This window comes from Harpia harpyja, chromosome 2 (genome assembly GCF_026419915.1).
Source record: "Harpia harpyja isolate bHarHar1 chromosome 2, bHarHar1 primary haplotype, whole genome shotgun sequence".
NCBI lineage: Eukaryota > Metazoa > Chordata > Aves > Accipitriformes > Accipitridae > Harpia > Harpia harpyja.
The window spans coordinates 33,518,787-33,546,481 of NC_068941.1; the positions used below are offsets into that span (position 1 = coordinate 33,518,787).

General features: G+C 39.1%; 1 protein-coding gene across 20 annotated transcripts in view; it reads left to right on the top strand.

Moving 5' to 3' along the window:
- MANBA (mannosidase beta) overlaps positions 1 to 27,695 on the top strand; it is a 75,410-nt gene that overhangs the window by 13,076 nt on the left and 34,639 nt on the right. For 18 of the 20 annotated variants that reach the window (XM_052775456.1, XM_052775475.1, XM_052775466.1 and 15 more), the window contains 10 exons: positions 4,458 to 4,552; positions 5,023 to 5,128; positions 7,055 to 7,225; positions 9,853 to 9,976; positions 12,416 to 12,591; positions 15,713 to 15,823; positions 21,306 to 21,457; positions 22,542 to 22,659; positions 25,518 to 25,604; positions 26,178 to 26,345. In XM_052775456.1, the coding sequence (XP_052631416.1) occupies positions 4,485 to 4,552; positions 5,023 to 5,128; positions 7,055 to 7,225; positions 9,853 to 9,976; positions 12,416 to 12,591; positions 15,713 to 15,823; positions 21,306 to 21,457; positions 22,542 to 22,659; positions 25,518 to 25,604; positions 26,178 to 26,345 (1,281 nt within the window). In that variant the 5' untranslated portion in view covers positions 4,458 to 4,484. The remainder of the gene's footprint in view (positions 1 to 4,457; positions 4,553 to 5,022; positions 5,129 to 7,054; positions 7,226 to 9,852; positions 9,977 to 12,415; positions 12,592 to 15,712; positions 15,824 to 21,305; positions 21,458 to 22,541; positions 22,660 to 25,517; positions 25,605 to 26,177; positions 26,346 to 27,695) is intronic. The other 2 variants (XM_052775429.1, XM_052775440.1) reach the window with 2 other exon arrangements.

The window sequence follows — 27,695 nt, forward strand, 5'->3', positions numbered from 1 at the left end:
CTTAAGTGATATTTCTGCAGTTCTGTAAAGTAGCTTGTGTTTTTTGTAGCTTGTTCTGCATTTGTGTAAAATATGCTGTTGTGTATTTTCTGACATTTCATTGTAACTTAGATTTTTCAGAGCAAGCCAGGTAACGATTACATTGGGTATCGTATGGTTCTAACAGGTTAAATGGCATTCATTGATGAAATAATTGATTAATATAAATATATTATTTTCCATTAAAACATATGTGCTCTGCTGAGTTGTGTGAACATATGTGGAAGCGTTCAAAAGCCTTAGTGAAATTTAGGATGAATATTAAAGGGCACCCAAGTTTATCTTTCAAAAGCTTGGGAAGTTAAAATAGATAAAAGTTATAGTAGCCTTTTAAATACAGCAGAGTATTAAAAGAATATTAAGCAATGGGTATTAATATCTTGTTAATTAACTCTTTAGTAGTATTTGGCTCAGTGTTCAGCTGTAACACATCTTGAGCTATGCTGACGTTCAGTTTACTGATTTGTTAGAGTAACTACCGAAAATGAATCCCTTTAAGATGAACTTCCAAAACTCATACTCCAAGAATACGATCCATTCATCACTACTGTTAGTTCAGCTTGACTTCAAGCTGTAAATATGTAAAACTGGGCTTCCTGAAGATTGTATAAAAGTCCTGACTGGAGTGCGTAGATATAGTAGATATAGATAAGTATCTTAACTATTTAGCTTCCACTCTGAAGTTGGCAACAGCAAAATCATTAAACTGTAAATCATGAAAGATGACTTGAAAGTTTTATTTTGGTAATCTGTTACATCAGCAGGATTTTCTTATGGTGTACATTATAAAATATCAGCAGAGTTGATTTACGAGAGAAGAGCATGCAAGGCAATTTCGAATTAGATCATAACAAAAGTAGGATAAGGCAAAAGAATCTGGTTTTTGTTCCCTGTATTACTTTTCATTTTATTACGTGCTGATCTTCTGCGTGGATCCAGCTGGCTCTGCCTAGTGTCATTCAGGTGTTTGTGCTGTGCTCCCGGGGACTCCCGGTTGCGCGGGGGCCTGAAGGTGGCCCTTCGTGGGGCCAGGGTGTGCCTGGCACAGCTCACACACTTGGGCTTTGAGCCTCACTTCTGATGTGTTCATGTCTCATCCATTTCCTGCTTAACAGGAGAAGCTCTTAGCTTATATGACTGTAGCTTTTCAATATCCCCTTAAAATCATTGCAAGGAGGAGCTTCCATCTAGCTGCTTGGCAGTGTCTACAGTTTAGTGCTGCCAGTGCTTTTGAAGTCCTGCTGATGTCCTATTACCCAAACTGGAAATTGCTTCCTTTTGATGGTCTGTAGCAGGGCTTTTTACCTCATCTTAGCAGGTGATTTGCTGCTTTCTTACAGCATTGAAGTTGGGAGCAGAGAACAAAGAGGCAGGGAGCTTGAGTGGTTCAGAATTTTTCCCCAAATTGCAGGGAGCAGGAAAATGCAAGGCTGTCATGTTTGGTGGGATCTAAAAATAGCTGTAGTTGACTCCACTCCTCTATGACTTGCTTCCAGGAACATGTTGAGCTAATGAATGTGAAGTATATTTAATGCATGTGCAGTCTATTTCCTACCGTCTTTCAAATTCTCCCAGTGCCCTTAAGAGTTTTAAATTTGTCTTTTTTCATCCAGTTTTCTGAAATAAACCTTTAATATTAATGTGAGCTGATTTAATGCAGTATGAAATTCTGTTTCAGATAAATCCAAACAATTTGACTTCTATAGATACATCTTCCAGCACTCAAAACAGTTGCATTTAATAATGAAAAAGTCAATAATCTCTCAAGTGTATTGGAGAAGTAATTTTCCTTTCTTACAGGACTTTGTTGTGGTCATGCATTTTTCCTGAACCTTGAGAACTGCCTTAAAAGCATTGCTTGAACATTGCCACATGACTGATTTTACAACCAGCAACATTTGTCATGCTTAAAATGACTAACCAGTATTAGCATTTAACAGCTTTTCTGTGTGAAATATAAGCTGTTTTACTAGTTATGTAGCAATGATATCAGTAAGCTGTTATGTTTTATATAAAGGTACACAGAACTAGGAGCTTCCCATCTAAAAAGGTGGATGCCTCTGAGGAAGAAACAGTATTCCTATGAATCAGAAGGGGCTAATTAGCACCTTCTATGACACATATTTTAGCAGTCAATGCATTTCTTGAAGTTTGAAGGCTTTAGACTAAAACAGAAGAAGAAAGCCCCTTCAGGAAAAAGGATCTGCAGTACCCTCTGAGGAGATTTAAACAAGCAGCTCTATTTGTAAACTGCTGTAATAGCCCATCTGATGAAACATTCCTATGCTTCTGTCTGCTGCTAGACGACCAGTTTTGTGTTCTCCAGGCATCAGGTCTTTCTTCATTAACATCTCAGTATCCATGCTTTCGTGGAGAAACAGCGCAGATTTCTTTTATGCAGGGTCTTGATCTTTGATGAGGCACTGATGTAGATTGTTTGACCACTGACCAAGTTGGTTTTGGCTTTACAGTCTGCTGTTGCTAGTGTATTTACAACTTGCATCTTACGTCTTTTGTTAAGTATTTCACACATACAAGTGGCAATGATTGAAATTTTCCACACATTTTCCAAAGCATAATGTAAAATAAAATAGTAAATAATGTTAAAGCAAGACAGTTGTTAAAAATGTGCTTTTTAAGGACATATTGTGGGTTTTCATGGTCTCTGACATTTGATGCTTGCCTTTTGTTGTCTCAATACAGTAATCTTAACAGAGTTTCTTTTATGAGCCTAAATTTTGCATTTTAATATGCATTTATTAGCCTTAGATTTTGCATCTTAATAAAAGTCTGAGATATAGTCCTCAAGCATTTTGCATATAAAAGTAATAGTATGGATATGTTAAAATTCAGTAATTGTTCTGGTAAGCTCATGCGGACTTAACTTTTAGAGAATACACTGTATTACCAATACAGAGGTCACAGTTTTACTGAGGTACCAAGACATTTCTTTTCTTGACTCTTATTCCCTTGTAGCAAGAAATTTGATTGATTGAGCATAGCATGTAGAGGCAAGGCGACAACTTTCCCTCTGTGTGGACTCAAGGAATGATGTTTATATTGCTGCGGGACTCCAGAAGAGATTATGCTGCTGAGGACAGTCACTTAGATGTTATGATTTTGCTCTGCTATGTAAATAGATTTGTGTTTATACTACAGACCCTGACCCTGTTAGTTGTAAAACAAATATGAGATATGAAACAATGTTTTTCAGAAGATTTGAAATCCAAAAGTGTCCTTAGTATCTATACTGACTCCTGAAATGGGGAGAAAAATTGAGCTTCAGCAAGAAGAAAAAAAAAAGCTGCGCAGATTTTCTTCAGTGTAAATCTGGATATTCAGGACAGATAGTTAGCTGTGCTGGTACTGTAGAAGACTCATATCAAAGGGAACCTTAATGCAGCTACGCTCTCTCTTAGCTGGGTTTGAGTCATGTAGTCCAGAAGAGATTGGTCTTTGTTTTGGGAAATCAGTTCAGCTGTGCAGCTGCTGAAGAGGATTGAACTGAGCTGTCAGTCACTGACCCGGATACCTGCACTCTGAACTGTCTGACATGGGGATGTAACCGTATCTTTCTGCTGCCTTTGTACCAGGTTCAAGGCGGTGGGTTGTCAGGTCCGTGTAAGTGATTCCTTCAGCCTAGGTGAGGAACGTTGTGACCAACCATAAGGTAATAAATACAGCATGAAGCCAAAAAGGTTGAGGACTTAGCTGAGACCAACTGTGCCTTTATTCTTCCTGGGTAGTGTGACTAAAGGGAAAAGAAGGGAAAAGAACACATTTGGTATAAATGCAGCATTATTCTCAAAAGTAGTAATTTAATTTTATACAACAAACCAAATTGTGTTGCTTCTCCTTCATCTCTTTCTCCCTCTCTCCAAATATAACAATTTCATTTAGCCTTACCACATCAAGACTAGTTGACAAGAAACAACTGGAGTATTTGCAATTATTTTAAACTGTAGAGATTTGTTCACTGCTGTCCCTGGAGGCCTAAAATGCTGTTTCTTTGCCTCTTAAAATCCTATTAGTCTTACTTTCTCCATCATTATGAGGGTGATCATGTTTCTGTTCCTCTCATTAAGTCACAAGCTGTCTTGATTTTTTTTTTTTTTTATTATTTCCAGCCCAGTCATTTCTTATGTAAAAACAAATCCTGCTCCGTCTAGTTTGAGTATGAATGATTACAGCAAACAGGTTTTAACCTATATAAGTAAAGTCAAATATTAACAAAGCTTTGCTTTCACATAGTATTTCAAAGGTGAAAAGGAATATCAGGATGAATGAAATAAGGTGGATTTTGCATTTGCAGACTGTCTGAAATAAGTGCTCATCTAATGGGTATTACGATGCATTTCATGTAGTAACACCATTACTAAATAAGTCTTGTAATTTTCTTTTTGTTGGTCTGTTATTAGGATCCATACTATAGATTTAATGACGTGATGTACAGATGGATCTCACTGGATAACTGGACTTACAGCAGGACATTCAAAACTCCTTTTGACATCAGGTATGCAATAAACATATGTCTAAAATAGTTCTGTGCCATCTTTCATGCAGAATTGCTAGCTGCTTAATACTTTCGTATCTAATAAAACAAATTATGCAATAACAGCTGCAAAGCTGTTGCTAAAGAACACTTCAGTAGTTGCTTTTTCGTATTTTTTTTAAATTGTTAAAAATTACTTATGAATTGCCAACGAAGGAAGGATAATACTTAGCCTGATTGGAAGCTGGCCCATCTGATATCTGGTGGGCATGTGAACATGCTGTGTTGCAGACTTGAGCCACTTCAGCTGTCATCTTAATTTGACTATTTAAAGATATAATGTAGCCACACTAAGTCAAATATTTTTGGAGGTAGTTGAGACAACTGCTGCTAAAGATAATGGTGACATACATTTTTATATTGTCTGTCTCCTGTGTGTTCTTAACCCTAGGTATTCTAACAGGTTTTTATGCATATGTTATCTTCTGTAGAAAGTGGCAGAAAGTGAATTTGGTTTTTGAGGGAGTAGATACAGTAGCACAGATCCTGATCAACAATATCACTCTTGGGAGAACAGACAACATGTTCAACAGATATGTAAGTAATGTGTTTATTTCTGAAGGTGCTTCTGTTTTTTCTTCAAAGCCCTTTTGTGCTGAGCATTTTCAGTGCATTCAAGTACACATAAAAATAGGTCCCTGGACGCAGAAAGTGTTGACCTGAGAACTGCATGTGTAATCAGATAACTGTTAGAAAGAGAAGTGTACCTATCTTTTCAGTAGCAGTAGGGTCAGATCTGGAGGTGAATGTGTCTTCTTCTAAATGAGTGGACCCATGCAACAGGATCACTTCAGCTAATAATATAAGTCTTGCTTCTTGGGATCTGTCACAGCTCCAAGAAAATGTAAGCTTAAATCTGTTATATTAGCTGTAAATCTGCTTACTAATTGGTATTAGAATGGTTTACACGTAAATACTGAAATGAAAATGCATGTGTTGCAAAGACTTTGTGTTTCCATGCTTTTTTTTATATAGGGTTTTTGATTTTTAATATTGGTCTTTTGATAACATTGTCTTGCATTTTTGGGCTTAGCCTATGTCAGCATGAGAGAACTCATCATGGAATGATCTTGAGAGTGGCAAAAACAGTCAAACTAATTTTATAGCTTTAAAATATAAAATTATTCTGGGTACTGGTGTAAGGGACAATCCTTACTTTTCTCTTAAAAGAATCAAAAAAGGAAAACTTAAAGGAAGAATGTTAGTGGAATAACTGAATTACAGAGGAAATCTGGTGTCTTCATATCTCAGCGTTTACCATTCTGGCAGGTTTTATTGCGCTGGCCTGAGACATGAGAGCTAGATTCTGCCACCTGGGTCTGTGTGACCTGGGACAAATCACTTAGTTTCTCTGTGACTTAGTTTTACCATCTATAAAATAAGAAATTTCATAGAGCTTTTATGAAATTGTAATTATTTACTGTTTGGAGAGTATCTAAAGGATTGCCAGTAACAGGCTCTGTAGAATTGGGAAGTGATACTATTTTGCCCTTATTTCTGCAACTTCATTCTGTCTCAGATTGTAACAGTTCATGAAATGGCCTTCACTGTAAAACCAGAGTGAACTGTATTAAATTGAGTCTAGGATTACTGTGACCCAGACTTCTGCTTTGTTCACCTGTTCCACATGACAACTATGTCTGCAGGAAGGACTCTGCGAAGGCTCTGTATGGGGGATGCTATTTGCTTTGTAATTTTCTGCTGTATGCTACAGACATAAGTGATGCTAGCTGGGCTGCTCACAAGTTGGAAAAAATTGCCAAGACTTGGCTTGTCACACTGTGAAGAAGAAATGGGTATTAGCCATTGGAACCATATTGTCTTGATAGCACAGGGTAATTCTGAAACCAAACATTTATCCTTCTGTCCAGCCACACTGAAGTGGATTTTGTGAGCCAGTGAGGAAGCCCCCACATACTTTATTTGGTGCTGGCATAGAATGTGCATCTGTACATTTTGGGGTAAGAGTGCAGCTGGCATGAAATACACAGCTTTGCAGCATTCACGCAAAAGGCAGCTCAGTGCTTTGCGGTAGGTAAGCTGGCAGCACAGTGTGAGTTGGAAGGACTCCTGTATAGACCAGCTTTCTGTGTTGGAACAAGGTGTCTTTCTAAAGATGCAGATGAGTTCTGAGTGAAGAAGGGAAAAGATTCTTTTGCCACCCTTATCCTTCAAACACTTCTGTGGGCAAGCAGAGTGCTGCAGCCTGCGATGGGGACTCAGTATGGGGAAAGTGGTTTGCCCAGAAACATCTCCTTGTATCTGGAATGTTACTGTGTATTTTCTTTTTTCAGCTTAAGAAGCAGCTTTTCGTTTCCTTCAAAACCAGAGTCTGTTGAGATCATAGTTCAAATGCCTTTGAATAATATATGTATGGTAGTAAAATCCCAATGTAACAGTGATTATAAATCTCATAAATAAATGTCAGCTCTGTAATGATTTTCTTCTGTTTTCTTGACCTAGAGCTTTGATATTACCAGCGTGATCAAGGAGGTCAATTTTGTTGAAGTCCGTTTCTTATCAGCTGTTTCGTATGCAGCAGAGCAGAGCAGATGTCACAAAGCATACAGCATCCCCCCGGCGTGCCCTCCACCTGTGCAGAAAGGAGAGTGCCACGCTAATTTCATCAGAAAGGTAGGGGCAGAATTGTCTTGTCTCTGGCTTCAGGCTTGGGAAGAGGAATGCACCACGTGCTGTCCTTACAGATGTATTCTGAAATCTGCAATGTCATTTTATAAGTAGGGCATATTTTTCATTGCAGCTTCCTTCTCCTGTCCCCCCAGAAACCTGTAATCTAGCATGTCGATAATACAAGAGGCATAAGAAGGCCAGGCTTCATATCTAGGTGATAAGAATATTTAAAAGGCTGTTTTCCTCAAGGAGTCAGCAAGGAGACTTGCTGCTAAGAGAGCAGGATAGCATTGGGAAATGTGTAATCATTACATTTTGATCCACTGGGTGGGTTTAGCAATGTATGCTGACAATAGAGTTCACTGTTGCAAATAGCAGTGTATATTGCCAAGGCTGTAAAAATCTCAGCCAAGCAGCTTTGTGAGTGTTTGCTATTGCTCATGTGCTGTGCTATTTATACAGGGCAGCTCTGGCATGTCCCAAGAAGTGTTATCCAACAGAGGACCTGTTCTCATCTTATTGCAGTGCTGTGAAGTGTGACTTTTAAGTACATATTCAGTGAAAACAACAATGTAATATACAATGAATGAAGCTCAGAGATTCTGATTTAAGGCATGGCTTCATCTCTGTTAAAACTTACTCAAGGCAAACTACCATTTCAGTAGTATATATTTCTGATAGCTTTGCAGCAGCTAGAGACAATGGCTAGGTGATCTTATTTTGAAATTTCTCTTTTTGGGTGGTTCTGCATGTTTGTCTCCACTTAAATGCTTTTCTTTTTAACAATTTTTAATCTTTTCAATAAAGTCCTTCTAGATCCTCCTCAAAAAAATGACTGGAATCCTGTTGATCTAAATCTGGATGTGATTTCCTTTAAAATTTGTTAATGGAAAGATAGGCTCCATGTTGTCCTGGGAAGATCCTTCAGGATTAAGATGTTGTCTTCATTACTACTTGCTGCTACTTTTATTTTCACAGCATTTTAGAAACTTGATTAATTCTTCTGAGTCCACCGTGTTTCTTAGAAATCAGTGCAGGGAGGAGCTTGGAAGGAAGAAGGCACTTAAACAGCTGTAGACTTATTTATAGAGCAAAAATGGCCAGGAATTACTTTATGCTTTACTGAACTATACCTTTACATTTGTAAGAAACTACCTTAGTGCTCTTCCTCAAAGGAGTTGTTTGACTGTACTTGGAAGCAGCTCCAGACATTTCCAGAAACATTTGTAGTTCCAAGTATATGGCAACAACAGCAGTGATGTCACATTTAAAAGTAAACAAACATACTAGAACATTGCTAAAGTAAGCTGGCTGCTTACCATCTTAAAGTAGTGGAGAGCTGTTTACATGTTTGAGGTTCACTATTAAGTGCAGTAAACTTATCTAAATCTTAATAGGAATTAGTGGCAAAACGCAAGCCTTTCACTGGTAATGTACTTCAGTGATACAAGCATATTGTTCTTATGACATACTATTTCTGATAGCGGTCTCTGCAATATTATTAGTGAAACCTGACAATCTGTCAGTGATTCATTTGTTGGTTTTTTACGAAGGGAAAATTACTTTCAATCTGACTTGTTTTCTAAGAATGTGTTGTCCCTGTTTTTATACTTGAAATAGGTACAGTGCTTGCTTCCTGGAAGGCTCTTTTGCAACTTGATAGGCAGGCAGGCTGACTCCAGCGATGCAAGGGATAGGCCAGACTTTGTGCGGTGTGGTTTGCCAAAATTAGTATGCCTCAGCTGTAAGTTATTAGTCTCTAAATTTAGAACTGTAGGTCACTGTACAAGACTTTAAGGAGATCTATTGTATTTGCTTTGGGGGCTGGGGCTGTGTGAAGCTTGGAGGGCAGCTGAATAGATGTCTTCAAGGGATTTGTTAACTAGAGGTCTGACCAGGTTTGAAAACAGCTAAATAGAAAGCAGTGTAGGTACTTCTCTGCCTGACCAGCATTTTATAATTCTGACAGTTATTCTGATGTTGGAACCAGAACTAAGCTATTTCTCAACCATGTTTTTGTTCCCTTTGTTTTTGTATGAGAGAACCATAAAAAGGGGATAAACAGTGAACATGGCTGAACCAGACATACACATCTCTTTCCTTGTACTAATCTATGGTGTTACAACAAAAAATAGGGGATAAGGTATTTCAGATATACCCACAATTTTTAATTTGATACTGTTCTTTTAGATTACTTTAACATTTGTAACCATCGGTTTTCTGCTTACTTTGTGTTTTAGGTATACCATTAAATACTGACATTACAAACTAAGGTAATTCAGAGCTGAATTGAGAGTAACGTGCTGGCTTCGTTTTTTGATCTTTACTGGGTTGTTTTAAGTGGTGGGCTAGGTGGTATTTTGCTCTCTCACTAATAAAAAATTTTGCTACATATGGATGTTTAATACAAAATTGTATTTTTTATATAATACAGGTAGTAGAAGCAGAGTTCTGGTCAAGAAATAAGAGAAACATTACTGTAGGCTCTTCTGGGTTTATGGAAATTGGAAAAATTCTTTCAGTGCCTGGCAATATTTTATTTCTAGGTAGCAAATTATTTTTATTTCTGGCACAGCATCAATGTCTGTGTGAAAAATAGGCAATTGTAACATAATCATTCTGTATTCCAGGAGCAGTGTTCATTTAGTTGGGACTGGGGCCCTTCTTTTCCCACTCAAGGAATCTGGAAAGATGTTAGAATTGAGGCCTATAACCATTATCACCTGATTTACTTTTCTTTGACTTCTTTCTTTGGTAAGTCGTGTTACTACTTTTTATTGTCGTTTCACCTTTGGAATACAAACCATTTTATTGTTAAGCTCAATTAACTGCCAGTTTAGGAAAGGTTCTGTTGTTTTATTATGACTTTGTGTGTAGTTCTTCCCACAGCACGCCCTTTTAGGTCTTGAAACAGTGCTTCAGTACAAACAATAATGATTAAAAATGTTAGAATTCAGAATCTTTTTTTGCTTGAAGATCCCTGAATAACTGCAAAAATATATTTAGTATAGCTGAGGTTTGTCCCTGTTCTCCTGTTTTGAAGCATTTCTTTTTTATTGGCATGTGTTTTCACCAAGACTCCCAATAAATATGTCTCACTTTTTTCTCACCTCCATTTAAAACAAAGGCAAAGCTGCTGTGGGAATTTAGTTTTGTGTTGGGAAGACCAATGCACAGGGAGCAGAGTTTCAAGAGCGCAGAGTTTTCAGGACATAACATGAAGTCTGAGAGAGAAAAGCAGTTGTGCTATGCAAGGATAATTTGTTAAGGCTGCAATTTGAGAGGATAGCCTCCTGCATTCCTGCTACCTAACTTACCGAACCGGTTTCCTCCCTTGACGTGGTCTTTGATTTTCCTCTCCTTTGTCCTGAAGATCATTGCAGCTGAGCAAAAGTAGTTAATTTTCTGTTGAAACTCTCTGTAAACGGTAATATGCCCCATTGTAGACCACCCGCATGCTTTCTTTCACTGCCTGTTGAGCCCAGTCTTCAGTGGAGTAAAGGCTAGCATGTGAGTCCTCTGCACTGGGTTGAATTTCAGCCTTTGGGAATAGAGTTGTTGTGTATGTATAAAAGAGGAAGACGTCACTCCCTGGCTGCTTTTAAAGCTTCCTGAAATAGCTGCAGGTCTTAGCTAAAATTAACGTGACTGGAATTTCCATGGAAAGCCCCAGCACAGTCTGTGTGCTCTCTAAAATTTAGTTACAGTAAAAATCTTTTCTGGTCCCTCCCACATTCCCACAACTCCACCTCCTGGTAGGTAAACTCTTGCTCTCTGGATAAGCGGAGAAAACCTCTTTCATTCAGCAGAGAGTGGTTTGGAAGCAGAGCTAGAGCTTATTAGTATTCAAACATAATAACATTTGAAAAATAAGAGTAAATGCACAACTTGAATTGAAGCTGCTTATGCAGTTATATTGCTCATCAAATCTGGTGTCACAGCCTTTTGACTACTGAGTCTGTCAAAGATTCATTGTTCTTGATTTCTGTGCCTAGACCCCATAGTTTGTGCATTTAAGAGTGGGCTGGAATTCCTATATGCCCTTGGAAGGGAGGGAAAATGCGCTGTAATGGCTGACCCTTGTGGGGTGGGGTGGATGTTTTTTCAACTCCTACAACATTTCTGAAAATTGGTCTTCCCTGGCTAACGCTGGGTGTAATAAAAACTTGGGAACATATTCATTGCTCTTCATTCTACAAAAGACAGTGAAAATCACACCAGGGCTGAATGCAATTCTTTGCTCTTGGAGGGAGCTCCCTTTCTCTCCTGGAGGAAGGAGAGCTAGAATATATACGTGAAAAGAGAAAGTAAGTGGTTAGTAGTTTGTGTATCTAAAATGTGTCTTAGTTCTAGTTTTCCTTGTCTTCTGTTTTATTTGCTTTTGCTTACATGTTCATCTGTAATATTTGAAGTATAGGATTAGCCAGGCTATGTTTGTAGACAGGTAACTTAATTGCTGAAGTCAGTGGGAAATTTACATGTTAATCTTGAGTACCCTTGACCCTGGCTTGCCTTATTCAATAAGTTCTGTACAGGAGAGGACTGTCTGAGGTAACTGTAGAGAGATCTCAGGGAAGTCATTAACTTGTTTCCTCCACCACACTTCCGTGGCAGAAGGGACATAAAGATACAGCCCATCAAGTCTAGACACAATGGGCCCAATTCATCCCCAGCATAACTCCATTCATTTTGTCTAGTGACTCTGGGATGAATTCAGCTCGTTTTCTGTTAATACTGTTTTTGTTTAATTGACAAAAGTGATTGTACTGCCTTGTGATTACGATCTTTCGCAAAGAGTACCATGTTCATACGAGTGCTGACTAAAAGCAAATATAATGTCTATGGGAGTTGGTGGGAAAAAAATCCTTCCTAATGAAGTGACTGGTGTCATGGTCTCTGACTTTTGTACAGAACTCTGAAACCCCCCTGGATGGCTTTTGAATGAAAAAAAGAGAGAGTTATGAAACATAAATCATATTGCGTAGTTCTCTTCTGAGTCGGCAAATGTAAACACAGATATCAAATGCACTAAACAAGAAGATGAACCTTGCAGGTCTGGTTCAAACACAGCCTGAACATTGTTAAATTTCATCTGAGGTGTTTGAATTGTTTCTTTTATGGGAGATTATGTTAACTAATAGGTGTATATAAACACAATTCTTAAATTCCCATTTTTTCTCCCCCTTCACTTAGTAAAGAGTGCTCAGCAGTGGAGTCTTGAAATTGAGTCTATTTTTGATGTAGTCAGCTCCAAACCAATTGCAGGTCTTGTGACTGTGAACATTCCTAAATTGCAAATGCAGCAAACATTCAGTGTGAAGCTTCAACCTGGAGAAGGCAGCATTGTGCTGCTTGTAAACATCAACAAGGTAAGGGGTGTGTGTGGAACCCTAGCCAACTGCAAAATGTTTCCCCTGGTTTCCAATGTGTCTTTGTGCCCCCATGCCAGTTTTAGGTCTCCCTCTCCTTCCTTACTGTGTTCCCGACTTTTAACAACAGTTCTGTACCCCTTACAGGATAGAACAGTTCTTTTCCTCTCTAAAAATTGATGTCTGTGGGCCTACATAGCTCAGTGTCAAAAAGATGATGAAGCCTTTCCTTTACTGCAAAACAAAAAGATCACATAATCACCGGCCACTGTTAAACGAGCTATTTAGGTAGATAACCTTTGGATACCCTGTATCACTTCACCTAACTGGCAGTAGGTATCTTGTGTCCTATGCTATTGTTTACTGGACTGATTGAGACTAGAATATACTACAATATGCATGGTTCTCCCAGGAAAGAGAGGAAACATTCCTCAAACCTCTCAGTAGATAACTCTTTCAGGTAAATAAAAGCAAAAGAGCCCTATAAAGAACTTGGCTGGCAGTAAGGTTGGTGGAAATGTTGTGGAGTAGTACTTCCTTACATTGGCTTGTAGTCCCTTGGGTAGACAAAACTCAGGAGGAATTTTAGAGAGGTAAAGGATGCTCTAATGAGGAGAGAACTCAACTGAAAAACAATGAATTTTGTATACACCCCAGTGACAAAAGAGGAAAGAATTGGTCTGTTTACTTTCAGAGAGTGTTGGGAAGCTATCTGGTGGCAGACTTAATTCACCAACATCACTTAACTTCTATAGAATTCATTTTGTTTGTGGTTTTTTTAGAAACTGTTGAGTTTTATCACACAGATGTAATTAAGAAAAGATAGATAGGCTTGAGAGATGAAGAAAATCAGTGTGTCTGTTCTAGTTGACAAATAGGTAGGTGTCTTGAATTAGGCAGTGAGCCCAGTGTGGCAGAAAGAAGCATGAACTTTGTCTTGGCTTCTTGCTCAGAGAGCAGGGCCCTAGTAGAGCTGACTGTGCAGACCTGAACCTGACAGCGGCAGGCCCAGGCCAGTGGGCAGGGTGGGAGTCCTGGCAGGCACAGTGGCAGCCACAGCTGATGGTGTTCTCCACTGGAGCCAACAGCATAACGGGAGCTGCCATCTGTTTCACTGCCACAGGGCACAGTTAGATTTGTGGGTGAGCGACATGCTGTGAGCAGGAATTTGGGGCGTCTGACAGTTCTGGCCGTTAATAATGTTTGAGGGTCTGCCCTCAAACCTTTGTATATTTTACTGGCTCTACTGATTTTCTCTATCACTGTGTAACTCTGCATTTGTTTCCCCAGTTTGAATGCATTATGCTTGTGTTCTCAAGTTCTCTTGTCAGTTGTTTGAGTGGAGAAAAAGCATGTGTTCAAGGCAAGCAGGATATTTATGTTCTAGTATGCACACTCAGTGACTTGCATACTTATGTGCTTTGTTTTATTTTGACATGAAAGCATAAAAGCATGCAAACATGATTTTTGTTACTGTTGTCATCTGACATACAAGTTGCATGAGCAATTACACATACCCAGTTTCATTTAAAACAATCATTAGTCTCTGCTTAGCCTTTTCAGGGATTACATTAAGCAGGCACTGCAATGTGAAACCTCAAAAATTATTTTGATTTCTTTAATTGCCCCATCCCCAACTTCAAAAGAAATCTGTTAGTGGAGTATGACTGCAAGTTTGTAAGGAAGTACTTCCTTCAGAGCAGAGCCAACAGTGTTTTATTATTCTTCGTACACAAAAGGCTTTGCTGCATGAATTCACATCAGCTGATTTTACGAGAAGCCCTGCAATGTGTTCTTGTGTATCAATAAGCCTAACGGAGCCCTTACTCTGTACGACAGACTTGTGTGGTGCATGTTAAATAGTGAGACCTCACCAGAAATTTATTTCTAGTTGAGAGCTTATTGCAGATTATGTTGCGAAGCCAGTAGGTGTTTGAGTGGTGTGCATCACCCGAGATGTGTAAGCAGTCTTCCTGCAATTGCTGCACAAAGTGCTGTGTTGCTAACATACAGCATTTTGCTTATCAGCTAATGGTGAGCATGGGGATGACATCATTAGTGGCCAATGAGACACTCCAGCCGTGCCAGGTGGCTTTGAACACTCCCTTGTTGAGGCACACGCTGATTTTGTGCTTCCATTTGTGTCTGTGCAACACAGAGATTAGTACTTCTGCACAAGCATTTATGATAATTCTGTATTGCGGAAGCTGAAATGTTAGTAGATACATTCATGATTGTGTCCAAGTATGGCTACAGCAAAACAGGTTGTTGGGCTGCTCTCTGGCCTCATTTTATTTGAAAAGATTGAGGCACTCCTTACATGACTCTATTCAGTGCTGATCCCTCCATTGTTTGGTTGCATGCATTATTGCTTTCTTTCCACAATTTTTGTGTTGTGCGCTCAACTGGCAAATGTTGGCAATAGGATTGAGCAGCAGAAGTAGGCTGCTAGAATGAAGATATAAATATTGCTCTGTGACTAGAAAAATGAGAAAATTAAATAATTCTGTCATCCTAGGGTAGTTTTTTTATGTTTGTAAAAATTATGGAGTACTAATGATGTGATTAGGAAGCACAGAGAAAAGGCAGAAAACACTGAAAAGAAAGAATGAACTTTATAATTTGACTTAAAAGCTTGACATAAGTGAAGCAGTCAGTGTGGTCACGTATTACCAAAGGCACAACTGAAAGTGTCACCTCTGTATATTGAATGTGGTATGTGATAGGTAAAAGGGTCAATGAGAGGAGGGGTATGATACAGAGACTAGCAAACAATATCTGCTCCTGACACAGATATTTGAGTTTTGGGAGAATATTCTGTCAATGTACCTCAGTTGAGGGGTAGCAGCTAGACGTGCGCATGCGCATGTTTGTGTGCTCATGGCCTATTGTGGACACAAGATGAAGTGATAGCCTGGACTTCAGTGGAAGAAATCATACTTCTTTCTTTAAATAATTTTCACCTCAGAGCTGCAGCTGGAGAGATTGCAGTTACCATGGCTCAGCTGAGGCACAAAAACTCATTAGACTTGTAATTCACTCAAAGATATCTGAGCCCCTAGGTGCATGTTATGCCTCTTTTTATACACATTGCTCTGACTTTCTCTCTTGCATGTTCAAGAGTTCTGCAGTGGAGGCTTGGTGGCCAAATGGACATGGAAAGCAAACTGGATATAACATGACAACAACTTTCATCATGGAGGCAGGATACCAGATTGAGAAATTTTCAAAGGTGAGCCCTTCAGCTTGATTACAGCTGGCATTGCACAGCTACTGTTAGGACATCTGCTCTGCATAGCAGGTATCTAGAGCTCTTAAATATTTTGCTGGATTGTAATATGCACGTGAAAATGCTAATGAGAAATGAGGTTTTTTAACGTCACAATGTATGTTTACCTGTTTCTGCTAGCCTTAGTTTGTGTGGATGCCTTTACCTGCATTCAGACTGGAAGATGGCTTACAGTTAGTTGGAAACCTCAGAAAGGAAAAGATGTTTACTTCTTAAGTTTTCTATCTTATGAAAAAAAGCACTTTTAGACTTGATATATCATGCTGATGTTTTTGTATCATGCACTGAAAAACCCTTTTAGATGTCTATAGATTATCTGAAGATTTATTACTGAGATTTTTCTTGCTAATTCAATTTTTAAAAAGATTTGTGGGATAGACACATTCCTAAAAAGCTAACGTACATTCATTTATTAGAATATAGATGTGCTTCAGGTTTAAGAAGAGGTAACATCTTAATATGACCGTGAAAGTAATATTCAGGGATATTTGCATAACAGTTCCTGCAACACACTGGCTGTATAATTTTCTGTTTGTTTTTACTAAGAAGTCTGGAAGAGGTAATTTTCAGTTGTCCATTGAAAAAAAAAAATCATACAAATTAGACTGGGCTCCTTATGCCATCAACATGCGGAAACAACCAAGTAAATTTACATATTTATTAGGTGATTCTGATGTGTATTGCTTCACTAAAAGCTAATGTGGTCAGCAGGCATCTAAAACTGCTATTTGCTGTAATATTTGTTCATGTGAAAAATCCTATGAAAAGCAGTAGCTTCTGGAGTCCTAGTCTTTATAGGGCTAGCCCTTAGTTTGATTGTGAAGTCATAATAATAATTCTTCACTGTTATTAGTGATTTAATTTTGAAACAATTAGAAAACCACACCAAATAAACATGGTATATTATGCTTGGAAAAAGTGGTTGTAGGAAATATGGCTATAAAGCCTGTAGAAAGGAAAATTCTGTTGTTACTGTGTGAAAACTGCGCAATGATAGGAAAACTAATTGATTCCACTTGGGTAGTTGCGTCAGGATATTTCATACAGCCCTGTGGCATATGATCAGAGGGACTTCATGGTCTACAAAAGATACTCGGAAGCCTCTTCTTTTTTTCTCCTTAAGGGGGAAAAAAGCAAATGCACCACAGAGTGGGCATGATAAATTAACCAGCATATGAAGCCTTTACAGATTCATAGTGTAAAGTCTAGTCTTCCTTCATGTGTTCTGTGAAGCTTTGTCTTGGATTCTGACAGACACACACACCCCACCCTGCCCCCGGCCCGAGCTGTACGAGTGGAAAAAGCCTCCATATGCAGTTTTTTCATGTTCTAGCACAATTTGCTGTCATGTCAGCAGGACTGAATAGCAACATTCATATGGCTTAATAAGAACTTTGAGTAGTTCAGGAGATACAATCAGGGATAAATGTTCCTGAAAGTTGTTCTGTTGTCAGTTCTGTTGTTTGCCTAGTACTGTATTCAGGTGGCATACATTTCCCACCCCCACCCCTCTTTTTAAAAAGAAAAGAAATAGGGGTGAGACATTTCACAAATGGTTTGTCTCCATGTGAGTATCTACATAACTTTGGACAGGCGAGAACTGTATATGTGAGAAAGCACAGCTTGGTCTTATATCAGATTTGGCTACCCTCAGCTTGAACTACTCTCTGGTTTCTGACATGTTAGAGTAGTCTCCAAAACATTAACTGATCCTTTGGGAAAATTTCTGGGTAGCCTCCAAGTATGTACCTGTGGGAGCTCTATAAAGCTCTAGCCAGCTGTGCTGGGAACATCTTTGGCTGAGGGAAGTACCTACTCACTCCTGTTGAGAGTAGCAGAAAAACAAAACAGAATAAAGCCAACATCCAGGACAGGGTTTTGGTTTTGTTTTGTTTTTCTATTTGAACACTTTGGTTTAGAGTTTGTTTTTCAGCATAATGTGAAACAAAGTAATAGACAGAAATTATCTCAGAATGAAATCGCTTGTCTTGAGGGAGGGTCTATCCAGTCCTGTTTGCTATTGATAAGTTGTTTTTCTTCTTGCCATGCCTACATCAAGGAATTTATTACCTCTTTCATTGCCTCATGAGGCACTTGTTTGCTTTTTGATTCTGTTTCCCCATGTTTCTGTATGCTTATTTCTTCAACACTGTAATCAGAGTTTTTATTTCGTGAGGCTATTTTAGTACTTGGAAGTTCTTAACCTCTAGCTGTCTTTCTCTCCTTCCCTCTACACCCTCTTTTCCCCCCGGGCCTTCTAGCATGACTTCCAGAAGTCTTTCCTTTTGGCTTTGTAGTTTTCACACTGCTTTCATGCTGCGTGCTAATTTGTTAGGTCACTGGGACATTCTGTGATCTTATTTCAGCTCTAGGCATTTTCATCCCTATTACTTTTCCTACTGCTAAATCCGGGAATGCCAAATGTGATCCACAGGTCACTTAACTGGGTACAAAGCCTTTGTATGTGACTTAAAAAGACAGGTATCTGTTTCTTAATTGTGCAAAGAACCAGCTGATTGGTCTGTGGTGGCTAGAGAGCCTCTTCTATGTGCTCCAAGACTGGGAGAAATGTTCAGTCCTCAGGCAGTAAGGTCTATCAGACAGATTTCAAGGTGGCCAAGGTCTCAGTAGCCAGAAAGGCACGTAACCAAGCATGCCAGGTGCTAGTTGTCTCCCCTTGCCCTTCTTTTACCCAACAAGGCAGAAGGAAGCTGCTGTAGGAACGGGAAGAGGTGCTGTGTTACCAGGTGGGGCCCCTGGGGAGCAATGGAGTGGGAAAAAAAAGGCACTGAACCGTGGAGGCCTGGGAATCTGCAATGGGGCTGAGGAGCTTTTCCTCTTGCTCCTGCCGTATGGGTGGTCCTGGCTGGGTGTTTCAGCCTCTCAGATTGCCTTGAATTTGGCCAGTTGCATGAGTTCCACTTGAGCACGAATAAAGCAATATCACATTACTTCTGTCAGTAATATAAATATTCCATTACAAATGCACTCTGAGACAGTCCCAACCTGGCTGATGACATCCATTAGAAGGACCTCCCAAATACTTTGGGAGCCCCAACTATAAATCCCATTCCATTTTGTGCCACAAAAAAGAGCTACGCTGGAGTCTGAGGAGTTTTTCTCCAAGTAATTGAAGTCACTGGAGCAAGGTCAGAACTTTTTCACTAGTGTAGTACTCATAGTTTTTCTTTTGTAGCCTTCAGTAGTTAGGGTAACCATGAAAGTTGTATGAAATATTGGTTGTTTTTTTTATTCAACTTCTCATGTTAAAATAAATCTGCAAAATTCTAGGAATGGGTGTAAGACTCTTGTCCTAAAGCTAAGTTCATCATGCTGGTCTATATTCAACCAACCTAGTGTGCAACGGGATCACAGTAGAAAAAAGGCAGGGCACACTGTCTTCAGCACATGTATGTGCACAGAGATATTGGACAGGGAGTCTGAAATGTCCTCTCAGTGGTCTGACTGTGCAGTTTTTCTCTAGCTGGGAATTTCTTTAGTGGTACGGATGCTGAGCCCCACTTGCCACTAATCCACTGTTGCCTCCAGGGCAACACTATGAAACACTGCAGGACTTGGGGCAAGTCCGTTTTTTTTTATTCATTCAGTTTCTATGTTTTGGTCATTGCCATGATGCAGAGGCGTTTAGTTTGAGGTCAGTGATCTGCAGCCGCCACTCATGCATCTAGTTTGTTACGTGCATTGTCTCTGTCCTGGTGTTTAATTAATAATTGTCCAATTGACTAAGAAGCACCACAGAGGAAGCAAAAAACCCAGTGATTTTCTTTGTCTTCTCTGCCACTAGAAATAATTTTCTGTCTATCTGTATGATTTTTGATAAGCTGAAAGTTTAAAAAACACAGTCCCACAGTGGGTTTAGTCATTTTGCATTTGAACTTCAGCCTTGTTTGGTGTGTGAAATAATTACTTTTTTATCTTAAAGACAGGTATATCGCTTGCACTTAACTAGGTTAATTTTAGCCTGAGTTACTGACAGATACTTGTCTCAACCGTAGCTTGTGGCATAGAGAGAACAGACTGTACTCTACAAGCTGACCTTTTGAAAAGGTATAGCAAATAGTCATCTGAGAGAGGAGTGGTTGCTATCTTAGGGGTAGTCTAGAAAAAATGAGGTTCCTGCCCTCCTGACCCAAACTTGTTGCTTGGTGTGAGTTAGCTGAAATTTGCTATTAGCTTTCCTTCGCTTTATTTAATTTCCCACTTATCTCCCTATGACAATGAGCAACAGATACCAGAAAGAAAAAGTTTTCTTTCTGGCATAGATAAGTTGAACTGGAACAGGGATGCAGGAGAAAAGGAAGTATAAAGCCTTCCTGAAAGAGACGTTTTCTGTAACACTTTGCAGCTGCACAGGAGCCTAACATGGCAGCTGCTCCGCATCTGCCCCATGGCATGTGGGGAAGACACCTCTACTAATAAGGGGTCCGTGCAAAGTATTATTGCAGTCAACTAACTGCTCTCTCATGACTGTGAAATTGACTGTGTTTATGTCAGTGCAATCAGGATACCCCTCAGAGCAGCACTGTTGCTTTGACTGAAGTGAAGACCCAGAAAATGTCCAGAATGATTTCTTGAGAACTTTTCTTCCACCTGCAGCAGGAAGGAGGAATGTTTTCTTGTTTCAGTGTCTGCAGTACATAATACCAGATATTAGGCCGAAAAAGCAGCTGTGAAAGTTTGGCTTCTGCTTGAGATGTGCTTTTATCTGGAATGACCTTTATTACCTTACACAGAGTTAGTGGTTATTTAGCTGTACTGGTCTCTCTGAAACCTTATTGCTGATCATGCTGTTCAAACACAGCTGCGATGGCCAGAGGGCCCTTCACTTCCAAACTGGCATTTGTGTTTGCATGCATATCTTTTTTCTCTTTAATTGCTACACCTATTAAAAAGGTATAATTTCAGGGCAGCAAAAGAAGAAGATTTTGCTTTTACTGGATGAACCTGAAGCTAGGCATTCAGGGACAAGACTTAGAGCTGACCTGCTGCAGTGTGCTTCTGTAAGGAGAAAATTGCAGATTAAATGGTGTGTCTGATCTAATGCAACCACTGTATTCCTCTCTGTTCCTCAGCTGGACTTTTGACTGAATTCTGCAGCAAGCAAACATGCACCTGTCTCTTACGTATATACATGCGTGCACATGCATGCTCATTTGTGCATGCTTTCTCTCTCTCTTAATAGCAACTTTAAAAAGTGAACAGGTTTATTGGAAGGATTCTTTTTAGCCCTGTTACAGTGTGTTTTAATCAAGCAGGAATTTAGAGATGAGACCTTATGTTTTGACTCCTTGACAAATTCTAAGCTGTTAGTGTTCAGCTGAATCCCTTTTGTAATGGTTTCCTTTATTTATTTTGTTTTAATTTATTTTTGTCTGCTTTAAATCTAAGTTTCATGTCTTCACAGGCCTATTTTCGGACAGTAGAACTTGTTCAGGAACCTATTCCTGGCTCACCAGGTCTGAGTTTCTACTTCAAAATCAATGGCCGACCCATTTTCCTTAAGGGCTCAAACTGGATTCCAGCAGATTCTTTCCAGGACAGAGTGACCTACGACACGTAAGCCACATTTGATGTTCTCTAAGGAGAAAGGATCATGTTTTCCTCCTCCTGAAGGGTCTATCTGCCCTCTATCAAAGGGTGGTATTAGCAGGTGGAACTCCTTTCAAGGTAGGTCACTAATTGTTGTGGGTTGGAGGCCTCAGAATTAGGGCTTAATTAACATTAATAGATTTGAGTGATGTTCAAGGCGTGCAAGTGCAATAACTGGTGGGAAGGTGGTTGTTTGCTGTCCACAGTTTACTGGCCTTTTGGGTATTTTTAGGGATGATCCTCAGGCTGTCTGATCCTATACTCAGAGGAAGTGCACTTTAGCCATGTCCTAACCCATCTCATGCAGGGAGGCATAAGTGCAAAGTAGCCTCTCTCCCTTTTCGCCTCTCTGGTCCAGGCTTCTTGGATTTCAATGACACAACACCCCAGAGATACAGGTGGGATGGGGGCCACGGTGTACTTTGAGTAAACTTTGCTCTGGGTAGTTGGGGAACCAGGACAATGGGGCATGCTGCAGTGTGCATTCACATGCAATTTAGAGGCTGGCAGCATGATTAAGGAAAAACAAATGGAGCCTGAATCCCTTAAAATGAGATTCAGAGTCTCAGGCTTTCTCCTCCTCCTCTCACTCCCCCCTTCTCGCTATGCATTCTGGAACTCAGGAAGAGAATATAGTTTTCTGAACGTGTTTAAAAGAGGATTTGAATTCAAGTGATTGCTATTTAAAGCAAGTAATATCTAAGGAGAAAAGAACGACGTGATTAAGAAAATACAGTATTTCTAAATCTGGTCCTGCCAATACTTCTGTAAAAGCACTTACTTGCTATGTGTCACTCCATCTATTTCGTAAGTGTTAACAGGACCGAGTAACTTTTTGTGCACAAAAAATTGCTTTTTGAGAGGTCTGTCCAGACATGCGGGCTTAGAAGGTAACAAAATAGTCTGGTTTCTATCAGAGTTATAAGGCTTAGATTGCTTGCTGACCATGAATGTTGGGTGTGGGGGTGCTGGGGATTTTTTTGTATAACCTTAGAAACTCCTAAGTGATACAGTTTCACAAAACTTGTATAAATCTTTTTGTGTTTGACAGATTATGGCTACTCTTGAAGTCTGCAGCAGATGCTAACATGAATGCTCTTCGGGTTTGGGGAGGAGGAGTATATGAACAAGATGAATTTTACAATATTTGCGATGAAATAGGAATAATGGTAAAAACAATAAACACAGAACACTTATTTAAAAACTGACAAGAACTTCTAAATAAAAATCCACTCTAAATGAACAAAATAAGAGAATTAATACATAAGTTCTAGCCGTCTTTCCAAAGGATGTGGTAGAGTACCAACCTGAGAAGTCAGATCAACCTGATTTTTTTTTTTTTTAAATTTGTTTTTAATTTGAATGGTTCCTGATTACTGAGGCTGTCTGTTGATACTGGAATTGATATTTTGGAGACTTTATATTAGAACCTCAGCTTGTATTTTCTCTTGTAACCAAGGCTACAGCCCTGTTTCTCACTCATCCCTACTTCCCTTCCCAGCCCAGAATCTCCCCTTCATCTCCCCTTCATTTTCTCCCCACCATTTTTCCCATCCTTCCCTCCCTTACATTTCCCCAAATCAGAGCAACAGGACTGTAGCTTTAACTTTCTGTCTTCTAGCTCTTTTCAGATCAAAACTCTCATCTTTATATACTGTACCTCTCTCCCAGTTCTACATTTCCTGCTCTCTTGGGAAAGAATGAGACAAGAAATGAATGGCTGAGGGACTGGTACTAGTGATGTCACTTAATGCAGGAAGGTGATGTTTACACTGTAATGATGAGCACGATAGAAGAACTTTTGTGGACTGTAGGCATCCACAGGGACTTGCAACACTCAAATAGTTGTGAAACAAATAGTGCATGGGAGGGGAGTTATTCACAAGATCAAATAATATTTTTTCCACAGCAGCCAGACTGTGGGGCCCTGTAGCTGTGTTTAGAGCTTACTCATGTGAGAATAGCCCTGCTGAAGAATATGAGTGCTTGAGTATATGCCCCAGATTGGGAGCAAAAGCCTTGCAATCTGACCTCAATGAGGATTTAAAGGGTGCTGTATTTGAGTTTTGAGCTTTTGGCCACCTCCGAGTTACCAAAACACCAAAGAAGGTAGTCATGCTTTTCTCTGCTGTGGAAGTTGATTTTATTTCTTTTAAAAGTATTTTCTCCTTTATGGCAATAGCTGAAAAGGTTTGGGGTTTTTTTGGTTCAAACTTTTTAAACAAAACTATTTCACTTGGCCTGAAGCCAAGCATGAAAGGCCTTATCCAAAGGGCCATTTTGAACAAGCTATAATTGAGTATAAATGTAGCTGTAAGGGGAACATCTGCTGCAAACACTGATAATCCTAGATGAGTACCTTTGATTATATGAGCTTGGAGGCACGTGTTAATAAGTTTTGATGAAATAGTGACTAGATGAGCGAAGGCCAAGTTGCATCTGGTATGAAAATCCCAAGAAGCGTGTTTGGTCTTACTCTACAGCATAAAAAGCAGGGGAAAAAAATTGATACCTTGCTATGTGAGCTTGAAAAAAAAAAAAATGTTACATCTATTTTAGTCATCTGAATGAGTGCCCTGATTTTCAGGGCTTCTGAGCACTTACAGTTCTTTCATTTTTGATACTAGGCACCTAAGTAGGCCACTTAGATCTGTGCCTGTACAGTGGTCAATGCAAGATTTAGATCTTACTTAGCAGCCAAAATAGGAAGTAGATGCAGAAAATCAGACCCTTACTCTGGAGGGGTGGTGCTGGAGGCTTTTGGTTTTGTTTCTTCTGATGGTCTTGCAAAGGCTTAAAAGTGCATTAGAGTCAAACTGTGCTTAAGGAAAAACAGTGATAGCTCACTGAGGGAAATAGCAAAAGTTTTTTTCAATAGAGAGTTTTGACTCCACACAGTCACTGAAGGATTCTGCGTGATTCTTCAGCAATAGCTTTGCTTTTTTTATACAGTGCTAGGAGTGTAACAATTATTAATGGATCCATTACCTCCCACTGTCCTGTTCCCTATCTTCAGTTTTCTTAGGGAATGTACAGTGAAAAGAGTAATGGAAAAGCATATTCTCACTGCAAGGAAAATGCAATTGTATGAGGAGCTGGTCTGGCTCTCTCTATTGTTTATGTAGTATGGTGTTCAGAAAAGTGTAGTCTCCTACAGACTCCTTTGGGTTAATGTGCTCCTTCAAGAGATCTTTCCATTAACATTTGAGAGAGACTATCAGGAGTCTCAAAGTTACAGCAATTTAAAAACCAGAACAGGTAAAACAAGAAATCTTACCCATCTCATTGGGCTGGCTTCTTCCTTTCCCCTTTTTTGTAATTCTTCAAGGTACAGATGAAGTCCACTGTTGAATTGAAAGGCTTGCTGTTCTCTAGTGGTATCTACTCAATCTTTCTTTGAAGAGAAAGATCACTGTGTTGTTAGAGGATCTAGTTTGTTTCTGCCCCTCTTACTGCGTAAGATTTGCTCTTTTTAAGATCGGTTTGCGTATTTGGTATGGAAATGTTTTGTTAACAAGTACGCTCGACACTCTGTTAAGTGTGCTCCATAACACATCAGAAGAATTACTGTCTCTTTTTAATAAGTAACGGGGATTTGGTGTTACACCTGCAAAGTAGTAAATACAAAACTGTTCTGTTCAGTTGGAGTTGCCCCACGTTCACATTTGAGCAGTGCATGGGTTCTATTTATTCCATTGAAACTTACTGAACTCCATCTACTGAGCAATATTCCACTCATCAGTGAAGACTCTCAGGATCTGATTCCTAAGGGTAAATATTCTGCAACTCTGATATTGAGGAAAACCACAGTGGAGTATGCACATACTGAACCCCATGGAGGATGTGATTGTTTTGGTGGTACTTTACACAAATAACAAATAGAACATTTAACTTTAATTCTTTTAGAGATAAATTACTTCTGTCTGAACAAAGGATTGTGCATCCCAATAACCATATATTTTTCAAGTATGTAAAATGATTTGCTAACAGATGGGATTTTTTGTATTTTCTTTCCTTTTCCCTGTAGATTTGGCAGGACTTTATGTTTGCATGTGCACTATATCCAACTGACCAGAATTATTTAGAATCCGTAAGAGCAGAAGTTTCTCATCAGGTATTTTGTCCTTGTGTTGAAGCTCTATTTCCCATTACCTATTTTTGATTGACTGATTGTATAAGTTAGCTTTCCAAAACCGCTTATTTGGAAGTGTTTGTTAGTGTACCTTTATGTAGCAGACATGAAGCGTAACCTTGCTAAATCCCCTTTAACTTACTTGCAGGAGTAGTCAGTCAAGCAGAGGTACATGCCCAAACTGCCCTCTTCTCAAGGATGTTTAAGAGCATTCACTGCGAGTAAGCTCTAACGATTGCAACATGCCTTAGCACAGAATTTACCCTTCACATGTGGCTGAGTAGATAAGGATGGAGGTGCACATGCGCATATGATGGATATGTGTCAGCATATTAAAAGTTTGCCCCTCTGTAAGTGTATATTACAAAAGTTTGAGCCTGGTGGAGAGTTGAGGGTATAGCGAACAGTGCAGATAAGAATAGGAATTGTAGGCCTAGCATATGTAATATGCATGTGGATTTGTAATTCAAGTACTAATAATGTGATTTTAAAAAAATTATTATTTTTAAGAGAAGTAATTTTGCTTGACTTCTGAAACTGTAAGTTGTATTTCAGGTAAGGCGTTTAAAATCCCATCCATCAATTATTCTATGGAGTGGTAACAATGAAAACGAAGCAGCAATTGCAAGCAACTGGTTCTCCATACCTTATGCTGACAGAGAAGTCTATATCAAAGACTACGTGTTGCTCTATGTGAAGAATATCCGAGAAATAGTTCTTACTGTAAGTGATCTCAAGAAACTGCAGGGAGATATGGCTTGGCAAAAGGTTTTGATGTTTGCAATTTGAGCAACTTGGGATATTTTTATTTTTTATTTTTTTTTAATCCTTTTGGGAAATGAAAATCAGCACATTATTGGGGAATTGCACTTTCCAAGCTCTTGTAAACAACTCTCTGAACTCAAGGGTTGTCCTCAAAGTAAAACAAACCAAAAAATTACTTACTTCTTTAACACTTCATGGTATGTAAAGGAATATCTTAAAATGTAGTGGATCTTGCTTCTTATTTCTAATACCTTCCTATTTTTAATACCTCCACAAATGCCTTCACTTCCAGTGGACAAAAATCAACTTGCCTGTTAATTAAACTAGATGATCAGATTTCCTTTACCCTGATTTCGTTGAAAGATACTGCAAGAAGGATTTAACAACCTTTTAATAGCAATTGAAGAAATTCATAAAGATGTGCTCTTCCAGTATTTGATGTAAGTTTTTTGGCTTAAGCAGGTTAAACAAAAGCTATGCTAAACATTGTCCTCATGTAGTCATTATATTGTGTGGTTTTGAAAAACAGACTAATGGTATTTTACAGTATATGAAGGCAAAATAAAATATTTTGAGATAAAACTTAAACTGTGAGCATGCAGACCAGAAGCACCTGGAATCCGTGATGAAGTCTGCTGCGGCTTGGCACTACCCATTTTGCACAGCTTCTGTAGTTTTATTTCTCCTCCTAGAAGTATTGCAGTTCTTCATTATTTAATGGAATCTGTTTTTAACTAACTTTTATGTGTGTATGTAGAGTGAAATTGATGTAAAAGTCCCAAATTCATGTCGCATAACTGCATAAGGATTACAAACGATGTCTGAACCGAATCCCACAGTATTCTAAACTCCCCTTAGCTAAGAGACAAAATGTTGCAAGAGTTTTGTTGAGTTAGAACTTCCTTCTTCAACAAGCGTATGAGTTTTTGTTAACCTACAAATGCTAGTGGCCTTTTCCGACCCAGTTATCCCTTGCATAGTATGATCTTACTGACTTCAGGGTGTGATAATTTTAGTCTAATCTCTGTCCTTTTCAGTATGAGATACATTTCATGTTATGAGGCTCGTGACCTGAAGTTCCCTTTGCTAAGACAGGCACTCAGTATGTAGGTGACAGCAATATTATTGCTTGTTATTGGAGGCTACTGGCATTGTCAGAGTAGTTATACTCTGAGAATTTAGAATACCTTTCTACTGGAAAGGTTGAGATATGAGGAAACAATAAAAATGAGGCCAGGTTTGAAAGAACCTGCTCAAAAGGATCCTGCTCTTGAGGGCAGTTATGCATTCTAAATGGTAGTGGTGTCT